The sequence below is a fragment of the Maylandia zebra genome, unplaced genomic scaffold (assembly GCF_041146795.1).
Source record: "Maylandia zebra isolate NMK-2024a unplaced genomic scaffold, Mzebra_GT3a scaffold26, whole genome shotgun sequence".
Classification (NCBI taxonomy): Eukaryota; Metazoa; Chordata; class Actinopteri; order Cichliformes; family Cichlidae; genus Maylandia; species Maylandia zebra.
Window position 1 is genome coordinate 95,888 of NW_027490056.1, and position 23,765 is coordinate 119,652.

The 23,765-nt window shown below is 41.0% G+C and overlaps 2 protein-coding genes and 1 long non-coding RNA gene across 6 annotated transcripts; 2 read left to right on the forward strand and 1 right to left on the reverse strand.

Moving 5' to 3' along the window:
- Positions 1 to 2,955: 2,955 nt before the first annotated feature.
- On the reverse strand, positions 2,956 to 6,743 carry LOC143416159 (inositol polyphosphate-4-phosphatase type I A-like). 2 transcript variants are annotated; one of them, XR_013096538.1, is made up of 4 exons: positions 6,692 to 6,743; positions 6,157 to 6,340; positions 5,881 to 6,091; positions 2,956 to 4,828 (listed from the first exon to the last, which is right to left on the reverse strand). XR_013096538.1 is itself a non-coding variant. In XM_076881587.1 (3 exons), the coding sequence occupies exons 1-2, from the start codon at positions 6,367 to 6,369 to the stop codon at positions 6,038 to 6,040; spliced, it is 267 nt and encodes an 88-aa protein (XP_076737702.1). In that variant the 5' UTR covers positions 6,370 to 6,590; the 3' UTR covers positions 2,956 to 4,828; positions 5,881 to 6,037. The 2 variants fall into 2 exon arrangements, 1 of the variants encoding a protein (XP_076737702.1); XM_076881587.1 differs by lacking the exon at positions 6,692 to 6,743 and having other exon boundaries at positions 6,157 to 6,590.
- A 1,658-nt stretch (positions 6,744 to 8,401) lies between these two features.
- LOC143416158 (inositol polyphosphate-4-phosphatase type I A-like) lies at positions 8,402 to 13,139 on the forward strand. 3 transcript variants are annotated; one of them, XR_013096537.1, is made up of 5 exons: positions 8,402 to 8,759; positions 8,871 to 8,955; positions 9,307 to 9,490; positions 9,556 to 9,766; positions 10,824 to 13,139. XR_013096537.1 is itself a non-coding variant. In XM_076881586.1 (3 exons), the coding sequence occupies exons 1-2, from the start codon at positions 9,278 to 9,280 to the stop codon at positions 9,607 to 9,609; spliced, it is 267 nt and encodes an 88-aa protein (XP_076737701.1). In that variant the 5' UTR covers positions 8,402 to 9,277; the 3' UTR covers positions 9,610 to 9,766; positions 10,824 to 13,139. The 3 variants fall into 3 exon arrangements, 1 of the variants encoding a protein (XP_076737701.1); XR_013096536.1 differs by having other exon boundaries at positions 8,871 to 9,490; XM_076881586.1 differs by having other exon boundaries at positions 8,402 to 9,490.
- A 2,991-nt stretch (positions 13,140 to 16,130) lies between these two features.
- LOC143416160 (uncharacterized) lies at positions 16,131 to 18,936 on the forward strand. The gene is made up of 4 exons (XR_013096539.1): positions 16,131 to 16,223; positions 16,943 to 17,042; positions 18,138 to 18,182; positions 18,741 to 18,936. It is a non-coding gene; the product is annotated as an uncharacterized LOC143416160 (long non-coding RNA).
- The last annotated feature ends 4,829 nt before the right edge of the window (positions 18,937 to 23,765 follow it).

Here is a 23,765-nt window from a genome sequence, read left to right on the forward strand (position 1 = left end):
CGGGGCGGGCCAGTCCTTTGACTGGTGACGTTTCTTTGTAACGTCACCTGACGTTACAAAGAAACGTCAGGTGACGTTACAAAGAAACCTTAAACCGACCTTATATATAGACCTGGCTGTTCAGTTGAAACGCATTCACACAGCGGGACAGCAGCGCTTTAAACGTTCAAACACGGAGTTTAACACAAAACAACATTTTAGACATAAAAAACAAAAAAGTGAAATGGCAAGCTCGAACTGTAACACAATGACAAATGATGAAACAGTTCAGACCAATGGGGATAATTCTACAGTACATGCTTTGGTATCCCTCTTGAATAACTTGTTCAGTAGTTTTTCGAACAAGCAGTGGGGAGAGCTTATCTCAGGCTATCCGGATTGCTTCACCGCTAAGCGGCTTGTAGGTTTTGTAGAGGACGTAATGGACCTGTGTGAACAGTCACTAGCAGTATCACCACTGAGGTCTTCCCAGAACTCCCCTGTACATGAAAACTGTTCTGTCCACACCACTACTGGCAAAACGGTTTTGTCACGTGTGAAATTTTTGGACGATTCTGCTGAGCAGGAGTTTGATACAGCACAGAATATAGATGCTAACAGCCAAGAAACAGCTAACACAGAAGAAAGCTGTCAAAATGCTGACCAACACAGTGCTGCAAAAGCAGAAAACAATCCAATTCCAGATCCCCAGCAGCAGAAATCCTGTGTTGAACATGAAGCCAGCATCCCACCGTTAACAAACGTAAGTCAAACGGAGTCATATAAAAAGATACAGCATCACAGATCTTCTGTAGACTGTGAGCCACCTGAAAAAACAGACTTTGAAAGATGGTTAGAGACATTAATTCAGGCTGTGCTTTCAAAGCTTGGTAAACTTTTAAAGTGCCCTCATTCTCACCAAAAACGTTTGTTGGATCTACTCTTGGACAAATTCAAGGGGATGGATTTGCATTTAGACCGAAAAGTGCAGAATTATTTTGACTGCATTGGTAATGCGATTTTCACTGATATTTGTGACAAATTACATAAATTGTCACTAATATCATTGGAAATGGGGAGGAGTGGGGAGGAGGATTCAATGAATTTAATGGAACAACCAATATTTAATATCATAACTACTTCAGTATTCCAAGAACACCTGTTGGCAGTAACAGTTACTGATAGACTGGAATCATATGAAAAGAAAGAAAGATGCAGACTTTCAGTGGAAATCTTTGTGGAAGGACTGATTTCCCAGGTTTCAAAAAAATCAGGCACAGTCTTCAGCATTGAAAGTACTGAAGCTATCTCCAACCGGCTTACCATGAAAATCTGGACTGAAATCAGGGCCAGATACGACAAAATCCCACCAGAGAAGTTCAAGAAACTCAGCGAGAGGGTTTTAAAATCCCTCTGTAAAAGATGGAAGCATGCAGCGGTTATGGTGACAATCTTGCAATTCAACTTCCAAGATCTTGATGAAGATATTGTTAAAACTTTCAAAAGAAAGATATTCCCAGAACCAAGTTGCATATCTAAGTGCTTCTCATCGGTGCGGGCATTTTTTGGGAGGTGTAAGGGAAGAAACAAAGTTTCCACTTTATAGTGACATCGTGATATCAACAGCAAAATATTTTCTAAAACTCACTGGACACTTTAAATGAGCTAGTTTTACATTTAGATCAGATCAAGTCATTTTTGAAATCCCCAGGAATGGTCGCGGCAGATGGCCACCCCGCCCTGAGCCTGGTTCTGTCGAAGGTTTCTTCCTCTTAAAAGGGAGTTTTTCCTTCCCACTGTCGCCTCGTGCTTGCTCAGAGGGGTTTGTTCTTTTGGGGTTTTCTTTTTAATATTGTAAGTTGTTACCTTACAGTGTGAAGCACCTTGAAAACACCATTGTTTCCTTTGGTGCTATACAGATTGAAGTGACTTGCACTGATAACATAACTATGCTGGAACTTTAATTTAACATCAATAAAATTATAAAAATATTACATCTTGATTTCTGCTTGTTTTCATTGTCTGTGACTTAATGAATACAAATGTGTAATTTAACAGATTCTTTCTTTATGTTAGTCTGACCGGTGATTCCACGTTGGCCTTAGGTGTTGGCGCGGATACGCTGCAGCCCCTGAGCCATTAATGGCCCAGCACACTACAGTAAAAACAAAACAACAGCCATCTGTCCAACTAGGAAAGGAAAATACTAAACTGCCTCCTTGGAGGCAACCTGACTCAAAACAGTTGCAGTCCAACTCAGACCGACTGCAATCACTCTCAGGCAGATTGATGAAGATCTGCAAATAACTGTTGTCTAATTTATAAACGCAGACAGATTGCCAACACGTCTGTTCACAATAGAGGACTGTACTTACATGGTTGCAAACTGGTTGTTATCTTGCTTATATGAAAACATTGCTTTGGAGCAATGAAACTCAAACACATTCATTTTTAAAATGCTTCAAAATGAAATTTTGAAGCATTTGGCTTTATGCTTTGAAAGTGCCGTTGTGAGTGGGAGTGTGAAATCCTTACTTGATGTGTTCCCTTTGCCTTTACTGTTTTCAGTTTTATCAGTTTTCAGTTTTATTTGTCATATGCAAGTTAGCACAGGGTCAACATTGCAATGAAATGTGTTTGACGAGCAGCAGTCACTCAGCAGCATGGTACAGTAGAAGAAAATATAATAAAATATAATAAAATAAAATAAAAAATAGAAAAATAGTAAAGAGCAAAATATTTGAAAGACGTGGTAAAAGAGAAAAGATGACTAAATATATATATATATGTATCTATAAATATATGTACACTAGTGATTAAATAAGAAAATCTTGAAAAGAAATATGACGGGAGGTCAGATGGGATATTGCACAGGAATGAGCAGCAGAAAATTACAGTATTACTCAGACTTTTAATAGTCATATTGTCAGTTTTGGCCGACGGTCATGGGTCACTTCCACTAAAATAGCACGAGACTGGAGTAAAATGTACTTTATTAATGAGAACACATGGTGATACAGCAAAGAATCCAACCCTTCTGAAAAGCAAATGGCTTCCTGTTATACTCTACCTGATTCAGGTGAGCATCTGGAATAGACCAAGTCTGGGGGTCAGCAAACCAAAGGGAAACAAAACCCTCCCCATAAGAAAACCACTACAATATAACCAACACGATATAACACATCATAGACATATGAAGATTTGTAACAAGTCCTATAAATAACTCCATAACATATAAACTTCAGTCTCTTCTATATACATTAAAACAGCGGTCCCCAACCTTTTTTGCGCCACGGACCGGTTTATGCCCGACAATATTTTCACGGACCGGCCTTTAAGGTGTCACAGATAAATACAACAAAATAAAACTAGTACCGATACCGGAAAAAAAGAAGATTTATTCATAACACACGTGAAAGACCCAGGAAAACAGAGTTAACGATAAAAACGATAACAAAATAACGATAAAAAACGATAAAAACTCTGAAAACCATACATTTCACACCCGAGCCTCATCTCTCGACCAAACGACGGTTGGGGACCGCTGCATTAAAACACCTTAACCACAGTTAGGTTTCAGCCCTCGCTGACTCAGAACAAAGTAAGACAATCAGAGTTCGATTGGTTTTTGCTTGTGCAGGGGAAGCCTGGTCGGATTCTCAGAGTTGCAAGCTCTACACCCAAACTCAGACAACTCCAACTCCAGCCTCCACTCGCAGCCTTTTATTGAATGAAAACAGTTACACAACCGCCCATTGTAAACCCCATATGTTGTGTGGTAAAAGCTAAGGCACTGTGTGTGTGTGTGTGTGTGTGTGTGTGTGTGTGTGTGTGTGTGTGAGTGAGAGAGAGTGTATGTGTGTCTGTATACGTGACTTCCTGCTTACAAACATTTTAACCGCATCTCTAGTCATAAAAGGGTCATCTCCCCTCAACCTCGTATATGGCTTAACCTCTCTAACAGTCCACCATTTACATGGTGAGCCCATAAAGGGCAGGAAGTGAACATTCCTTACCAAATAAGGAAACCAGAATCTTACATAGATTGTGCCTGCAGTTGAAAACTATAGCTAGTAACATCCCCAACATCCTACATGTGGGGGAGGAACAGAAAATATCTGAACATACAGTTCAAGACAAGGTCCAAGCACAATAATGACAACTTTTAACAAAATCACTCCAACACACACTCCCCTAGCCTGGCACATTGGTTTTCTCCAGGAGCTCATAAGCAGGTGATTGAGCTGCTTTTACTCTTTACAAAGTGAGTACTGTTAACACTTCTCTTTTTACATATACAACTAATTTAGGTTACAGACAAATGATTAAATGTGAACAGCTCTAACACAGGTTCTTTTCCTGACACAGGTAGGATGGCCAGTCCCCCTGTCTCTTCACCTTTAACGAGTCACTTAAATAACAACCCAAAAAGCCTAATAAAGAATCACAATCAACCAGTGTGTGTTTTTCTTCATTACGGTTTTTAAATACAAATCAGTCAGTCAATTAATAAAAATACAAGTAAGGGTAATGGAACCCCTGGTCTCCATTACACACATAAATACCATAAAGACACTAAGTCGTAGAGCTCTGAACTCTTTGCTTCTATGATATTTACACTTCTTCTTGGCCTTCTCCTTCACTCTGAGTCACTCCAGGATAAACGCATCAGCTCAGACATACAATAATTAAAATATGTGTAGGTGACCGTTTGGCAGAAGACGATGTCGAGGCGGTACTGCAGTGACACGTCCGTGGCTATCGTCGGGGCGGTGTCCTGCATCAGAAGGAAGTCAATAGACTTCTTGGCTTTGTTGCTCATCATGGCGCTGTAGTCCGTGGGCGTGGCCTGCAAAAAGTGTAAATAAACCATCAGAGACCAAACACAAATATGCCTTCCAACCACTAGTTTAGACAACATCTTGCAAAGAGTGTGTATTTCAGAGTGCAGTTGTTTTTAAATTTGACAGAAACAGAAATAAAGACGGAAGAGAAGGACAACAGGGAAAGCAGAAGCACCGACACACTGAAATCTTTTAGGGTCAAGCTCCAGAACTAGCCACAAATCCTGCTGGAAAGAACCTAAAAATACTTAAAAATACTTGCAGAGATCGAATGGAGCCGTTAACTCAAAAGCCTGGTGTCAGGCATGTTCTTTAATAAATAAGAAACGAGCTGATATGTTACAGACCCCAGTCTTTACGTAAAGAAAAAGCTGACATTTAGAGCGGTCTCGCAGCAGATTTTAAAACAGTGACACTGATTTGTGGGGTTTTTGGGCACAAATTTGAACCTTTTTGTTTTATCCATGTCCTTGAACACAGCTCGTGACTTGGGCGCTTTCATATGTACCGATTCATTTAGGTTTGTGCACTGAGGCCAGATTTAGGTATTAAAAACGAGTCAGTCATAACACTTCTTACATTAGTTAAAAAGCTGAGCTTACACTAAACCAACATTTAAATTTCCCCTTGTGGGACTAATAAAGGTATATCATATCATATCATATCATATCATATCATTACTAAAGTATTGCTGCAACATTGTAAAGACAAAGATGACACACAGACCAGACATAAAACACTGAACACTTTTTAAAGACGAGTCATTTAAGAGTATTTTCTCATAGAATAAAGTCGGCTGATATGGTGAAGGAAAAATCTGCTCACGAATCCTCCAACTTCTTAAAAGTAAGGAGTGACCTGAGCTGGAAATCAACATGAGAGGGATGACTCAAGAAGAAGAAGAAGCAACAAGAAAAGAAAAACAGAGTTCAGAGTGTAGTTAAGATATCAAGCTGTATCCACAATGTGTGCCAAGAAACTAAGCTTGTCTGTTGTCATGCTAAAGAAATAAAAAATCTGGAATCAGAAAACAGCCAATAACTGCTGATCAACTCACCCACTCCTCTTCGTGCCAGTCCACGTGCAGTGACGACTGGCTGTTGTGACCGCTGTACTTTGCTCTCAGCATATCCTGGTCATTGCGGAGCACTACTTGTTCAGACTCAGCGGAAGGAGAAGCTTTGGTTGCGATGTACTCGTACTGCGTTCAGGGCCTAAATAGCTGAAGCTAGCAGCTTGCAGCCGCACACTGCCACCAGCTGACGGGTCTGAAAGGAAGAGGGTATGAATGAAATATGAAGCGTCCCCACGTAACGTCAAACACTTTTAGTACCTTGTCAACCAGACTGGCGAGCGTCCACTCCAGTCCGCTGGCCGATTGGTCTTTGGCAGCTTGAGACAGCCTCTCTGCGTAATAGCTGACCTGAGTCTTCAGCGTGTTGACGTAGGCGATGATCTCTTTGGCTCGGACAGTGTCCTGGGGTATGTGGATGATGACTGAGCTGGAGAGGGCACTACTGCAGGGAACAAAGACACACCGACACATCTGTATCCGAGCTGGGACTGAGGACACTCACCAGCCACTTTATTAGGTACATGTGTTCAAAAGCTTGTGGCAGCAATTTAGTGCATTTAGTCAAATAAAGACAATAGAGTGGCCTGCAGGTGTATATTTTTGTAATGTTTCTGTCTTATGCCTGAAATATGCTTCAGCAGGAAATATACGCTGTAACTGGAAACAACAGCATGATGGACCGGTTTAGTGTTAAGAGGTGTTACATCTGAAGTTAGAACATAAATTTCCTGCAGAAATCTAAATCAAGCTTCAGAGGTACTGTTCCAAAAATATAGGGAGGGACGTTACCCACCAGATGTAAAAACAAACACTGTCTGCATGCACATGCCTGCTCTCAATGAGCCTAATCGTGGCTTAGAAAAAACAACGAGGAGCCGACTTTGATAAATGCGATACCACTCGCTTCACAAATTCAGACCATCTACAGGGCACGATCACCGGGGACCCGTTTTTCCAGCACACACGCCCGATACCACGTGACAACAAATACGTCATTTCCTGTTGACTAAAAAAAAAAAAGCACCCTCTCACGGTCCTAGGGACCAAAAAATTGTCCCGCCCGATTAGCGGGCGAAGCCGCTGCTGCACGCCGGAAATGAGGCTTCATTTCCCGCAGGTCTATCTAAGCAGCCCGCTGTTTTCCAGCCCGGGGTCAAATGTGGAGCAAGGGCGCCACCCGGTGGACAAATAAAAAAATTACAACTGAATTACAAATGAACGCTAAACATCAACGATCCCTTTGACCGTAATTAATTTGCAGTGAAAAATAGCGTTTATAATGGGTTTCAATGGGGCACAAATCGACCACTAAGCACAATAGTGTAAGTTTGTCTGTAGCTTAGCCACTGAAGCTAATTGAAGGAAGTCAGACTTGAATTTTGAAATAAAATCATATCAAACATTTTTTTTGGAGAATTTGGCTATAGTCCATTCAACACTGTGCAAATGGCATGTAATCAAAATTTGAAAATAGCCACAAATCGACCCAAGACCCTCCAGGGGTTTTAAGTACACGCAATATTTTCACTCTCACATTTTACTCTGTACTGGAAGACTTGTTCATTTTCAAGATTCATTCATCCATCCATTTTCTTCCACTTTATCCGGAGCCGGGTCGCGGGGGCAGCAGCCCAAGCAGAGAAGCCCAGACCTCTCTCCCCAGCCACCTCCTCCAGCTTATCCGGGGGAACACCAAGGCGTTCCCAGGCCAGCCGAGAGATATAATCTCTCCAGCGTGTCCTGGGTCTGCCCGGAAAACCTCGCCCAGGAGGTATCCAGGGGGCATCCTTGTCAGTTGCCCGAACCACCTCATCTGGCTCCTTTCGATGTGGAGGAGCAGCAGCTCTTCAAGATTCTCTCAAATAATTTTTCACCATATAAACTAAGGTTTTTTTATTTAGGCGTCATAGGCTACGTTCACACTGCAGGTCTTAATGCTCAATTCCAATTTTTTGATCAAATCCAATTTTTTTGTCTGCTCGTTCACACTACAAATAAAATGCAACAGCAAACGCGCTCTAGTGTGAACGCTCAAAGCGGCCCGCATGCGCAAAAGAAGATGTCACACACAACGCGCTCTGTTTAGACCCAGAGCAAACAGTATTGTTTGACTGATGGCCCTTAATAAAGACTTCGGACTTTACGTTTCCCAATTTTTGCTATAAGTTATTTTGTTATTTACATAATAATGTAGATAACCTAATGATGATCCTTATTGCTGTTTTAGAGGAGCGGTGCTTCAAATGATAGTTGCACATTTCTGTCAGAATCTGCAGATTATGCAGTCCAAATCAAATGTTAACGTTTCTCCAACGTTGTCTTCCCAGCAGTTTCACCGGATGGCCAGGAAGCGTTCGCGATGTATTATCAGGCGCTTCTCTGGCGCTGATAATTGGTGTCTGTCTTGTGTCAGTGACATAAAAGACGGATTTAATGCGACTTGACCATTCACACAGCAGTCGCTTTCTGGAACATCGGATATGTTTCGGATTCAGTACCACATACGAAAGTGACCCAGATCGGATTTGAAAATATCGGATTTGTGCCGTTCACACTGTCATACCATGATCGGATATGGGTCGCATAGGGTCAAAAAAATCGGATTTGATGCGCTTTCGCCTGCAGTGTGAACGTAGCCATAGTTCTGAAGAGAGATATGTGTTTTTTAATAGGTGGACATTTCTGCCAGCAGGTTGGGGATTAAAAAGGTCGATCATGCTTGGCTAATTTGAGCAACTGTGCCAACTTTACAAAACTATACGTTTTTATACCACAACTCCCCGTTCAGCCTTAAATGCCAGAAGAAGAAGACTAGTCTCCCTAAATCTGACTCTGTTTATTACCGGAATCTGGAAAATACTGTAAGAAAGCTACATAAAGTATCAGCATTGAGTAACAATTTAAATTCACGTCCTCAGCAACAGCATTTAACAGTATTTCCATGTACTTCTTACCTTTGCAATTAACTGCAGGTTAAACGGCCCGGTGACTTGCAGCCACGATTAGGCTCATTGAGAGCAGGCATGTGCATGCAGACAGTGTTTGTTTTTACATCTGGTGGGTAACGTCCCTCCCTATATTTTTGGAACAGTACCTCTGAAGCTTGATTTAGATTTCTGCAGGAAATTTACGTTCTAACTTCAGATGTAACACCTCTTAACACTAAACCGGTCCATCATGCTGTTGTTTCCAGTTACAGCGTATATTTCCTGCTGAAGCATATTTCAGGCATAAGACAGAAACATTACAAAAATATACACCTGCAGGCCACTCTATTGTCTTTATTTGACTAAATGCACTAAATTGCTGCCACAAGCTTTTGAACACATGTACCTAATAAAGTGGCTGGTGAGTGTCCTCAGTCCCAGCTCGGATACAGATGTGTCGGTGTGTCTTTGTTCCCTGCAGTAGTGCCCTCTCCAGCTCAGTCATCATCCACATACCCCAGGACACTGTCCGAGCCAAAGAGATCATCGCCTACGTCAACACGCTGAAGACTCAGGTCAGCTATTACGCAGAGAGGCTGTCTCAAGCTGCCAAAGACCAATCGGCCAGCGGACTGGAGTGGACGCTCGCCAGTCTGGTTGACAAGGTACTAAAAGTGTTTGACGTTACGTGGGGACGCTTCATATTTCATTCATACCCTCTTCCTTTCAGACCCGTCAGCTGGTGGCAGTGTGCGGCTGCAAGCTGCTAGCTTCAGCTATTTAGGCCCTGAACGCAGTACGAGTACATCGCAACCAAAGCTTCTCCTTCCGCTGAGTCTGAACAAGTAGTGCTCCGCAATGACCAGGATACGCTGAGAGCAAAGTACAGCGGTCACAACAGCCAGTCGTCACTGCACGTGGACTGGCACGAAGAGGAGTGGGTGAGTTGATCAGCAGTTATTGGCTGTTTTCTGATTCCAGATTTTTTATTTCTTTAGCATGACAACAGACAAGCTTAGTTTCTTGGCACACATTGTGGATACAGCTTGATATCTTAACTACACTCTGAACTCTGTTTTTCTTTTCTTGTTGCTTCTTCTTCTTCTTGAGTCATCCCTCTCATGTTGATTTCCAGCTCAGGTCACTCCTTACTTTTAAGAAGTTGGAGGATTCGTGAGCAGATTTTTCCTTCACCATATCAGCCGACTTTATTCTATGAGAAAATACTCTTAAATGACTCGTCTTTAAAAAGTGTTCAGTGTTTTATGTCTGGTCTGTGTGTCATCTTTGTCTTTACAATGTTGCAGCAATACTTTAGTAATGATATGATATGATATGATATGATATGATATGATATACCTTTATTAGTCCCACAAGGGGAAATTTAAATGTTGGTTTAGTGTAAGCTCAGCTTTTTAACTAATGTAAGAAGTGTTATGACTGACTCGTTTTTAATACCTAAATCTGGCCTCAGTGCACAAACCTAAATGAATCGGTACATATGAAAGTGCCCAAGTCACGAGCTGTGTTCAAGGACATGGATAAAACAAAAAGGTTCAAATTTGTGCCCAAAAACCCCACAAATCAGTGTCACTGTTTTAAAATCTGCTGCGAGACCGCTCTAAATGTCAGCTTTTTCTTTACGTAAAGACTGAGGTCTGTAACATATCAGCTCGTTTCTTATTTATTAAAGAACATGCCTGACACCAGGCTTTTGAGTTAACGGCTCCATTCGATCTCTGCAAGTATTTTTAAGTATTTTTAGGTTCTTTCCAGCAGGATTTGTGGCTAGTTCTGGAGCTTGACCCTAAAAGATTTCAGTGTGTCGGTGCTTCTGCTTTCCCTGTTGTCCTTCTGTTCCGTCTTTATTTCTGTTTCTGTCAAATTTAAAAACAACTGCACTCTGAAATACACACTCTTTGCAAGATGTTGTCTAAACTAGTGGTTGGAAGGCATATTTGTGTTTGGTCTCTGATGGTTTATTTACACTTTTTGCAGGCCACGCCCACGGACTACAGCGCCATGATGAGCAACAAAGCCAAGAAGTCTATTGACTTCCTTCTGATGCAGGACACCGCCCCGACGATAGCCACGGACGTGTCACTGCAGTACCGCCTCGACATCGTCTTCTGCCAAACGGTCACCTACACATATTTTAATTATTGTATGTCTGAGCTGATGCGTTTATCCTGGAGTGACTCAGAGTGAAGGAGAAGGCCAAGAAGAAGTGTAAATATCATAGAAGCAAGGAGTTCAGAGCTCTACGACTTAGTGTCTTTATGGTATTTATGTGTGTAATGGAGACCAGGGGTTCCATTACCCTTACTTGTATTTTTATTAATTGACTGACTGATTTGTATTTAAAAACCGTAATGAAGAAAAACACACACTGGTTGATTGTGATTCTTTATTAGGCTTTTTGGGTTGTTATTTAAGTGACTCGTTAAAGGTGAAGAGACAGGGGGACTGGCCATCCTACCTGTGTCAGGAAAAGAACCTGTGTTAGAGCTGTTCACATTTAATCATTTGTCTGTAACCTAAATTAGTTGTATATGTAAAAAGAGAAGTGTTAACAGTACTCACTTTGTAAAGAGTAAAAGCAGCTCAATCACCTGCTTATGAGCTCCTGGAGAAAACCAATGTGCCAGGCTAGGGGAGTGTGTGTTGGAGTGATTTTGTTAAAAGTTGTCATTATTGTGCTTGGACCTTGTCTTGAACTGTATGTTCAGATATTTTCTGTTCCTCCCCCACATGTAGGATGTTGGGGATGTTACTAGCTATAGTTTTCAACTGCAGGCACAATCTATGTAAGATTCTGGTTTCCTTATTTGGTAAGGAATGTTCACTTCCTGCCCTTTATGGGCTCACCATGTAAATGGTGGACTGTTAGAGAGGTTAAGCCATATACGAGGTTGAGGGGAGATGACCCTTTTATGACTAGAGATGCGGTTAAAATGTTTGTAAGCAGGAAGTCACGTATACAGACACACATACACTCTCTCTCACTCACACACACACACACACACACACACACACACACACACACACACACACACACACACACACACAGTGCCTTAGCTTTTACCACACAACATATGGGGTTTACAATGGGCGGTTGTGTAACTGTTTTCATTCAATAAAAGGCTGCGAGTGGAGGCTGGAGTTGGAGTTGTCTGAGTTTGGGTGTAGAGCTTGCAACTCTGAGAATCCGACCAGGCTTCCCCTGCACAAGCAAAAACCAATCGAACTCTGATTGTCTTACTTTGTTCTGAGTCAGCGAGGGCTGAAACCTAACTGTGGTTAAGGTGTTTTAATGCAGCGGTCCCCAACCGTCGTTTGGTCGAGAGATGAGGCTCGGGTGTGAAATGTATGGTTTTCAGAGTTTTTATCGTTTTTTATCGTTATTTTGTTATCGTTTTTATCGTTAACTCTGTTTTCCTGGGTCTTTCACGTGTGTTATGAATAAATCTTCTTTTTTTCCGGTACCGGTACTAGTTTTATTTTGTTGTATTTATCTGTGACACCTTAAAGGCCGGTCCGTGAAAATATTGTCGGGCATAAACCGGTCCGTGGCGCAAAAAAGGTTGGGGACCGCTGTTTTAATGTATATAGAAGAGACTGAAGTTTATATGTTATGGAGTTATTTATAGGACTTGTTACAAATCTTCATATGTCTATGATGTGTTATATCAGCCCGTTCTCACTCCCGAGGCGTAACATGTCGACGTTTTGTCACGTCCCGCGGCGTTCCTGAGGAACGTGAAAGGAGACCTTCGGCGTTCTTATGGTACGCGGCGGGCTATGGCTGGAATCCAGTTCAATGACGCTCCCGCGGTAATAGACGTTCCAGCCCTGTATTCCAGCCCTAAACCTAACCTTATCCCTAGCCCTGACCATAACCTTATTCCTGACCTTAACCAGGACTTTAATGATGTTAAATAGCGTGTTTCTAAGCGATTTGAAGAAAAAGAGCAAACATGTGTAGATTCAGTCCAGACAGTTCTCATATTTCCTCTTTTTTCCGAGGTCGTCATTCAGGAACGTGGTGGGTAGCCAAAAACGTAATATGGTGACGATTTGTCACCTAGCGTAAAATGTTACGCTTTGGGAGTGAGAACGTGTTGGTTATATTGTAGTGGTTTTCTTATGGGGAGGGTTTTGTTTCCCTTTGGTTTGCTGACCCCCAGACTTGGTCTATTCCAGATGCTCACCTGAATCAGGTAGAGTATAACAGGAAGCCATTTGCTTTTCAGAAGGGTTGGATTCTTTGCTGTATCACCATGTGTTCTCATTAATAAAGTACATTTTACTCCAGTCTCGTGCTATTTTAGTGGAAGTGACCCATGACCGTCGGCCAAAACTGACAATATGACTATTAAAAGTCTGAGTAATACTGTAATTTTCTGCTGCTCATTCCTGTGCAATATCCCATCTGACCTCCCGTCATATTTCTTTTCAAGATTTTCTTATTTAATCACTAGTGTACATATATTTATAGATACATATATATATATATTTAGTCATCTTTTCTCTTTTACCACGTCTTTCAAATATTTTGCTCTTTACTATTTTTCTATTTTTTATTTTATTTTATTATATTTTATTATATTTTCTTCTACTGTACCATGCTGCTGAGTGACTGCTGCTCGTCAAACACATTTCATTGCAATGTTGACCCTGTGCTAACTTGCATATGACAAATAAAACTGAAAACTGATAAAACTGAAAACAGTAAAGGCAAAGGGAACACATCAAGTAAGGATTTCACACTCCCACTCACAACGGCACTTTCAAAGCATAAAGCCAAATATTTCAAAATTTCATTTTGAAGCATTTTAAAAATGAATGTGTTTGAGTTTCATTGCTCCAAAGCAATGTTTTCATATAAGCAAGATAACAACCAGTTTGCAACCATGTAAGTACAGTCCTCTATTGTGAACAGACGTGTTGGCAATCTGTCTGCGTTTATAAATTAGACAACAGTTATTTGCAGATCTTCATCAATCTGCCTGAGAGTGATTGCAGTCGGTCTGAGTTGGACTGCAACTGTTTTGAGTCAGGTTGCCTCCAAGGAGGCAGTTTATTATTTTCCTTTCCTAGTTGGACAGATGGCTGTTGTTTTGTTTTTACTGTAGTGTGCTGGGCCATTAATGGCTCAGGGGCTGCAGCGTATCCGCGCCAACACCTAAGGCCAACGTGGAGTCACCGGTCAGACTAACATAAAGAAAAAATCTGTTAAATTACACATTTGTATTCATTAAGTCACAGACAATGAAAACAAGCAGAAATCAAGATGTAATATTTTTATAATTTTATTGATGTTAAATTAAAGTTCCAGCTTAGTTATGTTATCAGTGCAAGTCACTTCAATCTGTATAGCACCAAAGGAAACAATGGTGTTTTCAAGGTGCTTCACACTGTAAGGTAACAACTTACAGTATTAAAAAGAAAACCCCAAAAGAACAAACCCCTCTGAGCAAGCACGAGGCGACAGTGGGAAGGAAAAACTCCCTTTTAAGAGGAAGAAACCTTCGACAGAACCAGGCTCAGAGCGGGGTGGCCATCTGCCGCGACCATTCCTGGGGATTTCAAAAATGACTTGATCTGATCTAAATGTAAAACTAGCTCATTTAAAGTGTCCAGTGAGTTTTAGAAAATATTTTGCTGTTGATATCACGATGTCACTATAAAGTGGAAACTTTGTTTCTTCCCTTACACCTCCCAAAAAATGCACGCACCGATGAGAAGCACTTAGATATGCAACTTGGTTCTGGGAATATCTTTCTTTTGAAAGTTTTAACAATATCTTCATCAAGATCTTGGAAGTTTAATTGCAAGATTGTCACCATAACCGCTGCATGCTTCCATCTTTTACAGAGGGATTTGAAAACCCTCTCGCTGAGTTTCTTGAACTTCTCTGGTGGGATTTTGTCGTATCTGGCCCTGATTTCAGTCCAGATTTTCATGGTAAGCCGGTTGGAGATAGCTTCAGCACTTTCAATGCTGAAGACTGTGCCTGATTTTTTTGAAACCTGGGAAATCAGTCCTTCCACAAAGATTTCCACTGAAAATCTGCATCTTTCTTTCTTTTCATATGATTCCAGTCTATCAGTAACTGTTACTGCCAACAGGTGTTCTTGGAATACTGAAGTAGTTATGATATTAAATATTGGTTGTTCCATTAAATTCATTGAATCCTCCTCCCCACTCCTCCCCATTTCCAATGATATTAGTGACAATTTATGTAATTTGTCACAAATATCAGTGAAAATCGCATTAGCAATGCAGTCAAAATAATTCTGCACTTTTCGGTCTAAATGCAAATCCATCCCCTTGAATTTGTCCAAGAGTAGATCCAACAAACGTTTTTGGTGAGAATGAGGGCACTTTAAAAGTTTACCAAGCTTTGAAAGCACAGCCTGAATTAATGTCTCTAACCATCTTTCAAAGTCTAAGGTTTTTTCAGGTGGCTCACAGTCTACAGAAGATCTGTGATGCTGTATCTTTTTATATGACTCCGTTTGACTTACGTTTGTTAACGGTGGGATGCTGGCTTCATGTTCAACACAGGATTTCTGCTGCTGGGGATCTGGAATTGGATTGTTTTCTGCTTTTGCAGCACTGTGTTGGTCAGCATTTTGACAGCTTTCTTCTGTGTTAGCTGTTTCTTGGCTGTTAGCATCTATATTCTGTGCTGTATCAAACTCCTGCTCAGCAGAATCGTCCAAAAATTTCACACGTGACAAAACCGTTTTGCCAGTAGTGGTGTGGACAGAACAGTTTTCATGTACAGGGGAGTTCTGGGAAGACCTCAGTGGTGATACTGCTAGTGACTGTTCACACAGGTCCATTACGTCCTCTACAAAACCTACAAGCCGCTTAGCGGTGAAGCAATCCGGATAGCCTGAGATAAGCTCTCCCCACTGCTTGTTCGAAAAACTACTGAACAAGTTATTCAAGAGGGATACCAAAGCATGTACTGTAGAATTATCCCCATTGGTCTGAACTGTTTCATCATTTGTCATTGTGTTACAGTTCGAGCTTGCCATTTCACTTTTTTGTTTTTTATGTCTAAAATGTTGTTTTGTGTTAAACTCCGTGTTTGAACGTTTAAAGCGCTGCTGTCCCGCTGTGTGAATGCGTTTCAACTGAACAGCCAGGTCTATATATAAGGTCGGTTTAAGGTTTCTTTGTAACGTCAGGTGACGTTACAAAGAAACGTCACCAGTCAAAGGACTGGCCCGTCCCGTCATAACGAAAGGGGCGGGACAAATCTGTTGCTTAGCAACTGAAAAAAAAGGCACGCCGCGCTGAATGCTACATCCGGCCTGCGACGGTACACCGCCTCCGCACCACCGTTTAAACATGAAGTGTGGATGTTAGAAGATCCCAAATATGGTGAGCTACTGGGAAATTACTCACGTTTTTGTTCTTGAGAGTGAGCGATAATAAGCGACATTTTATTGAGAAATTACAGTAGTCTGTCTACAAAAACTACAAAAATGACCTAAATAAGACAGAAGTACACATTCATTTTTATCGTTTTGTCAACAACAGGGCGCATGAGGTTTGTTCAGTATTTGTTGTGTCTACAAGGCTCAGGCGCCCCCATGAAGTGTCTTATTTGTATAGTTGAAAGCATTATAAAGGAACGCAAAACTAAATTACATATAATTATAATTCTTGGCACTTTCTGGTGTGTGTGAGTTAGTGTTTCTCTTTTATGATTTGTGGGTCCAGCATCAAATTCAGAATCCTTCCCATCACACATGAGGTCTTGAATAATCATCTTATTTTAAAGACCTCGTAGTTTGATAGTTTGCTCTCAGACTGTGGGCTTCCTTGTGGTTTTTAGGATATTTAGAAGTAGAAGGGGATCATCCTTCTGTGGAACCAGCTCCCAGTTTGAATGCAGGAGACGGACACTATCTCTACTTTTAAGATTAAGTTTCAAAGTTACCTTTTTGCCAACGCATATAGCTAGGGCTGAATCAGGTGACCATGAATCCTCCCTTAGTTACCCTGGGACTACCCTGCTGGGGGATTCCCACCATGTGTTTATACACCTCTCTGCATTCAATAATTAGTTCTTGTTCATCTCTGGCTCTCGTCCACAGTGTGTCTTTTGTCCCCTTTTTCGTCTCCTCATCCCCAAAGGGTCGCAGCGGGCTGCCCCTCCCTGACCGTGGTTCTGCCAGAGGGTGCTTCCTGTTAAAAGTGAGTTGTTCCTTCCCACTGTATTGAGGTTTTTTCTTTTTAATTGTAGACTTTCTACCTTACAATCTATACCACCTCGAGGAGACTGTTGTTGTGATTCAGCTCTGCATAAATACAATTAAATCGAATTAAGTGGGTTCAGCTGTTTTGTGAAATAAATGTGAGTGACATGGTAAGTAATAGCCTGCATGTAACTCATGGTAAGGAGAGCAATATCGCCCCCTCCTGGTTCAACCTTTTTTTCTTTGCAGTAATCTTTCCAATAATAATACATATGCACTAACCTCATGCTTGCTGTTAACAATAGCCTAAAGACACAAAATCAAGTTTAGTTTTTTCCTTAAGTTTATGTTTTTTTTTATATGGTTGGCATTTATTTTGTTTCTTTTTAATAATTATATTGATTCTATTGATTGTTTGCCAAGCACTGAGGTCTCTGCTTAGACTGTGCTACTGGGATCACTGATTTAAAAATGAGGCAAAAGCACCAAAGTTGTGCTCAAAAATAGTACAGTGAGCTACAAGCTGTTGCTGTAGTAATTCTAACACACTTATTGTTTTTAAATACATACATGTTTAGTTCTTTTAAACCTAATTATTATTATTTTTTTTGCAAAAGTGTCACCTAAACACCCAAATATACGTAATTCAAAACTTACTTTAATTATTACCCATTTGGCTGGTAACATGGACCCAGTCTGATGGATAGTTACTGAACAGATAGTCTTTTCTTTAAAGGCTGCATTCAGAGCAAATCATTGTAAAAACAAGACAAGTCAATAAAAAACAAGTAATAACTATAATACTAAACTACAATAGAGAGAAAATCCAGTAAATATAATTATATTATGTAAAAAATATACAAATATTTACCTCTAATTTAAAAAGACATTACAAGGGTACTAGTTTCATTTTAATCTAAACATAATCTAAATTGACACTAAATCAGTTTAAATATTACAGCTGAAGGTGATTTTAATAAATGTACTGCTGCTTGACTTTGTTTTACTACTGCAGTATAATTTATCATGTACAAAAGCTCCAAATGTTGTTTCTCTGACTTAATGTTCTGATGACGTTTGTGTTACTTTGCAGGAAATAGTCAGGACCCAGATGAACCTGTGCTGGAATTCAGTGTGGGTGAGTAATATGAGCATTTATGAAGGCTGTCCATGACCTGTAATTAAATTTAGCGTCATTAGTGCCACTCATTGCAAGTGACAGTGCACATGCTTTCAGCATGGAGTCTGCTCTTATGGTAGCAAAATAAATTCAGAAAATCTCCATCAAAAAGCAGCTCAGCAGCAGAAATATATATGGTCAGCTGGTTGTGAGTTAATGAGCATGTGAAATCAGTGTGAACATTTTGAAACAACAACTCTCCAACCTCGTAATTGTAAGACTGCCTGTGCAGCCACAGGAGCCTTCAGAGAGTCTTCCTGCTTGTCTCTTGGGTTGATTTGCTCATGTTTTCTCACCCAGTCAATGACTGTAAAAGGGCTGGACTAATTGGAGGCAGGTGTAATTGATTGCACTGATATGCTAGTCTACTTATAGCCCACATTACAAACACTGCTGTGTTATTTTGTCTCTCAGTGCAGGTATGTAATGTGATAAAACCTCTAATGATCTGATATGTTTGGGATGGATGGGCTGTGAATTATATAGTGAATTGTCTTATTTTGTCGCTCTGTGCAGGCTTTCTACTTACAGGGTGGTGGGTCTCAGAGGACAATTGCTACCCCTGTTGAAGTGAACAACGTGTGGAGTGCAACTGGCTTTGTGGCATAGCTGGCTCTGGCCTTGGACTGTGTGTTTTTACTTTGTACCTAAATGGGACACTGGACTTTTAACTACTATTCATTGTGTTTATAAATAAAATTTTAGAATTTTATTGACTGTCATCTTTTTGCCCACGGTTGGTCAGACCTAGAATCTCTTTGTGTGTGTGTGTGTGTGTGTGTGTGTGTGTAACATCAACAGGGTTTTGCATAAAAGAGTGTGAGCAGGTCAAAAGGTCAATTCATTTATTGTAGTTTTATGGCAGCACCCTCTAGTGGCCTTGAAGCAAACAGTCTCCTAACTAAGCCATGGCATCTCTGGTCTCTCCTACTTTTGTGTGCTCTGCTGGAGGAGCAGCATTGGATCTAGTGATACTGAGTAAGCTGATTAGGACAGGCCTGGAGAAATGTGGTTTGCATGAAGTATCAGGAAAAAAACAACCTTGTATTGTAAAATAATAATACACGAATAATAAATACTTCTCATGACATTCAGATTTCTGGACTCACGAGTTCATAGAACATTAATGTTACGAAACATTGAGAAGTCTTAAAACTACATTGTATACTTATTATTTATTTACTTTAATCAGATTTGACTGGTATTTTTAAACATTAAGTTTTTGTTCCTTCAACTATTGTATTTAAGCTTATGACTCACTCACAGTATGTTTATATAACTGCCTAAAAAACGGTGAGGATGTGGCCGCAGTGGCTGAGAAGCAAGAACTTTGCTTTTTCTTCTTTTTTTTTTTTTCTTTTTTTTTTTTTAATTGGGAAGCATAAATGAACATACCAGAAAACCCTGCACGAAGGAGCCATATTTGTTTTTTGTGTGTGCATAAGATGACGCTTTAGTATTATTACACATATGATAAGGATGTTAGCATGCAACACACAAACTCAAGTGGTGTTGCCAAGATAGTTGCTGACTGGCAAGAAACTTCTAGAAGAAATCTGGTGACAGTCCAAAGCACAAATGAACATGTTTAATACTCGTGCAAGACCCTGTGGGAAGGTGCCAGATTGCTGTATTTTGTGTGAATCAGGAAAAGTGCACGGTGATGACTAAAGCTTATAAAACATCTCTCTCCTTATGTGTGCATATATGAGAAAGAAAATTCTGCCAAAGCAACTTTAGCTTCTTGCAAGCATCAGTACACAAAGGATGCTAACACAAAGCTAGCCAAGAACCAAGAGTGATTTTAAAGTTGAACGTATGCCGACCCCAGCAGCCAAAGGGAGCTCCGGGGAGAGCTTCTTGGGGTCCAGTGATGTGTCCTGAAGAGACGACATGAGCTCTCCCTCCTGTAGGCCCACCCCAGCAGTAGGTGCTGTCTGTCTCATTCCGAGTTAACTGCTACTCCTCTACATCTAAACGAGCCAGTTGAGGAGGTTCAGGCATCTGACAAGGGTGCCTCTTGAACGCCTCCTGGGTGAGATGTTCCAGGCATGTCCCACCAGGACAGACAGGACACACCCAGGACATGTTGGGGAGATCACAGCACTCAGCAGAGAATGCCTCAGTGTCCCCCAAATAATGGAGGAGCTGGCTCGGAAGAGTAAGGTCTGGGTCTTCTCTGCTTATGCTACTGCCACCGAAACTGGACACCAGATAAGCTCAGAAAAATGAACAACCTGTTTAAATAAAGGTTAATTTAAAAAAAATGTTTGTCATTAGCTAGTCTGTGTACATGTACTTCTTCTCCAGTGTTGAAAATGTTAAACTCACAACCTGCACATTTTCTGGTTGCATCATCAAATAAATACCCCCAAAAGTAGTCTGAGTACTTTTACACTGGTTTTATGTTGCGATATTTTCAAAGTCTTTCACTGAACACATTCAGTCACACATTGTTCATAATTTATTGGAAGTTTATTGTTTAATGTCCTGTCTAAATAACTTCAGTCACCATTTGTATTCATTAATGAATAACTGACTTCTAATATTAAAAGAAATAGAAACTGTTGTGCTGTTGTTCACGTAGAAGGGCCTGCTGCTGGATGTCCAGACTTTGTGCGTCAGCAGGAGGGTCAGGGTACAGGGTTCGAACCTCCTCATGAGATGTCGTATCTGCTGGATAAAAGCAAGCTACATCACATCTGGGATTGTCCTAGAGCTGCCCTACAGTAACAATCAACTGACTAATATATGAAATACTTGCAGTAGCACAATAATAAACACAAAGCAAAAAAGTGTTTAGTGAAGATAAAAAACCCCATCAAAGTTTTAGTTTGGATAAAGGGAGACAGAGCACCAATCTAAACAAGTCTAAACCATCTGGCACCTCCACACTTGTAAGAACAGCATGACCAAAGTGATTGTAGGAGGAAACAACCTTGACTTCCTTTACATAGCTTAGTACTGAGAATAAAAGAAAAGCATGATTAGAATTATTTGTGCTTCTTCTTCTTTCGGCTGCTCCCTTTAGAGGTCGCTACAGTGGATCATCCGCCTCCATCTCTCTATTTCTAGCATCCTCCTCAGTCACACCAACCCCCTGCATGTCCACCTTCACTACATCCACAAATCCTTTCTGTGGTTGTCTGAAAACATCATCCACGGAGACTCTTGCCTGATCTCATCTGTCAGCCTCTCCATCACCAGTGCAAACAAGAAGGGGCTCAGAGCCTCTCTCTGATGTAATCTCAACCCATCACATACTTCTCTGCCCCTCAGGACTTTCTTATGCAGCACCACAGTTACTCTCTTCGCACCTTATCATAGCCTTCACTCCTACCCTCTCTATGCCTCCCGTCTCCATCCTCTTCAGAGTTGCCTCACTTCCTTCTCTAATTCAATTTTTGTCCAAAGTACTCCTTCTCCCTTCTCAACACACTTTCTTCACATTAGCACATTTCCATCTCTATACTTGGTTACTCTCTTCCAGCACAATTTATGTGCCTTGCCATTCATTAAAAATCATTTTCTCCTTAGTGTCCAGCCTCACATACAACTCACTACAAGCCTTTTCCTGTGCCAGTGACACCTCTCTCTTTGCTGTGCACCTAGCCTTTTAGTACTCCTTCCTTCAGCTCCCTGACTATCCCACTCTTTCTTTGCCAGTCTCTTCCTTGAATACATTCCTGAATCTGTTATTATTTGTGCAATGAAAATTAAATCAAGAAAGATTTTGCTTTTACAGTCTCACTGCAGGTTGATACATTATAAGCACGCCTGTGGTTCACATAAGCATTAAAAGCTTGTATTACTCCCTGATGTTTTGCCTGTTAGCATGTGCAGCAGCTGGAGAAGGACTCCTAGCTGAAGACAGGACAGCTTCTCGATGTGCAGATTGGTCGTCTTCTACGCAGAAGCAAAGGAGAAAAACCCCAAATTAAACAGAACAACTACTTCTAATTACAAACAGACGTCTCTCTAAAACCGTGGCAGCAGTTCACCATGTCAAATGCTTTCTTGTCGTGCACAGTGACTATAACAATCAGCCCCACTGGCTGCACTGTCCTGCAGTGACATAAGTTAATTCAGCATTGCTATAAAACAATGAGGCTATTACGTTTGACCTGTACTTGCAGAATACATTCCAAAGCTTTTGTTTCCTAAAGCATTCGTCCTTCTTTGTGAGCAGTTTGTGACAAAAGAAAAGCCCAGAAACAGGCACCAGTTCAAAGGCATTTCTCAGATGATTTGCTGTAAACTTGAATACAAGCACAGATGAATAAATGTCTTGGAAAACATTGTACTGAATACATTCTTCACTACGAATATCAAATTAAGATCACACGTTAACAGCCCAGAGTTAGTATCGTGTCTTTGCCTCACCACATCTGGGGGTTAACTGGGTTAAATTCAACATAGCAGCGTCTCTAAATGACTGATTCTAAGCCTGGCACAAAAGATAGAAATCCCTGTTGTTCTGGCATCTTATTCCTGCACACATTACCCTGCTGTTCAGTGGTGCCTGACTGCAATACCTGTTTACCAGATTGTAGTGGGTCTCGTGTGAATCTGTGCAACCCATCTGAACCTCCAGTTGTCACCGCTCTTTCCTCAGACACCAACGTAAGGCTGACAGCAAACTGAACACTTCCTGTTGATCATCTGAAGCACGACAGGGGACTGAAGGCAGGGCAGGGATCAGGAAAATAAAGGTTTATAATTTGCACAAATCTTACCCTGCTGGCTGGGAATTTCATTGGGTGGTGGGTGGTTTGGTGCTGACACTGAGCAATTCTGTGAATGCATTTTTATTTATTTATAGAGTTGTCATACAGGGCAAAATGTGAAAAAATTTGCAGTCTTTGCAATGAGTTACTCAGAGTTCTAGACGAGCGCTGGCTAAAAACAGAGGAGGGCCTAGATGGCGCAAGATTTGCCAGCTTTTTCTGCAAGGTTGGGATGGGCGGAGAGGGCTGCCTCTGCAGGACGACAACTAGATTCTTTCTTTGTCATTCTTTGACAACGACACAGCGAGCTGAAGCACTCCTGTCTTTTCAGGCTTACTGTACCTCATAATTCGACCGTGAGTCTCTCTCCACCCTGGTGGCCTGAGGTACCTTCTTAGTCTCTTTTTCCTGCCTCACCACCTTTTCCTCCTTCTGCTGACGTGTTTCAGCTTCATGGATCCTGCCTTGGTTTTTCAGCTTATGCTGCAGAGTAGATAAAACTATCTCTCAAAGTCCACTCCATTGTGATACATATATATTTAACATTACTGTTTCTCATTTTCTAAAGCTTAAAACAACACTAATTTGCTTTAAGACCAAGAGTGCAGCAGGTCAACTATCACAGTAAATATAAGGACTTTTTGTTAATAGGTTGTTGCATTTTCTTTGTAATGCTGACTTCACACAAACTGGACGGCAACACGTTTTTCAACTCGAGCAATCTAAACATCACCACAGTTAAATCAAACCAGTCGTCGTCTGATTTTTGTTATGTTTAAAAACTATAGTGTCACCGTCTGCCTGAGAAATATTC

Coding starts and splice junctions, on each gene's coding strand:
- LOC143416159 (XM_076881587.1), bottom strand. CDS start 6,369: ATGTGTCGGTGTGTCTTTGTTCCCTGCAGTAGTGCCCTCTCCAGCTCA. Junction 6,092..6,156: donor TCGCCAGTCTGGTTGACAAG/GTACTAAAAGTG, acceptor TCTTCCTTTCAG/ACCCGTCAGCTGGTGGCAGT.
- LOC143416158 (XM_076881586.1), top strand. CDS start 9,278: ATGTGTCGGTGTGTCTTTGTTCCCTGCAGTAGTGCCCTCTCCAGCTCA. Junction 9,491..9,555: donor TCGCCAGTCTGGTTGACAAG/GTACTAAAAGTG, acceptor TCTTCCTTTCAG/ACCCGTCAGCTGGTGGCAGT.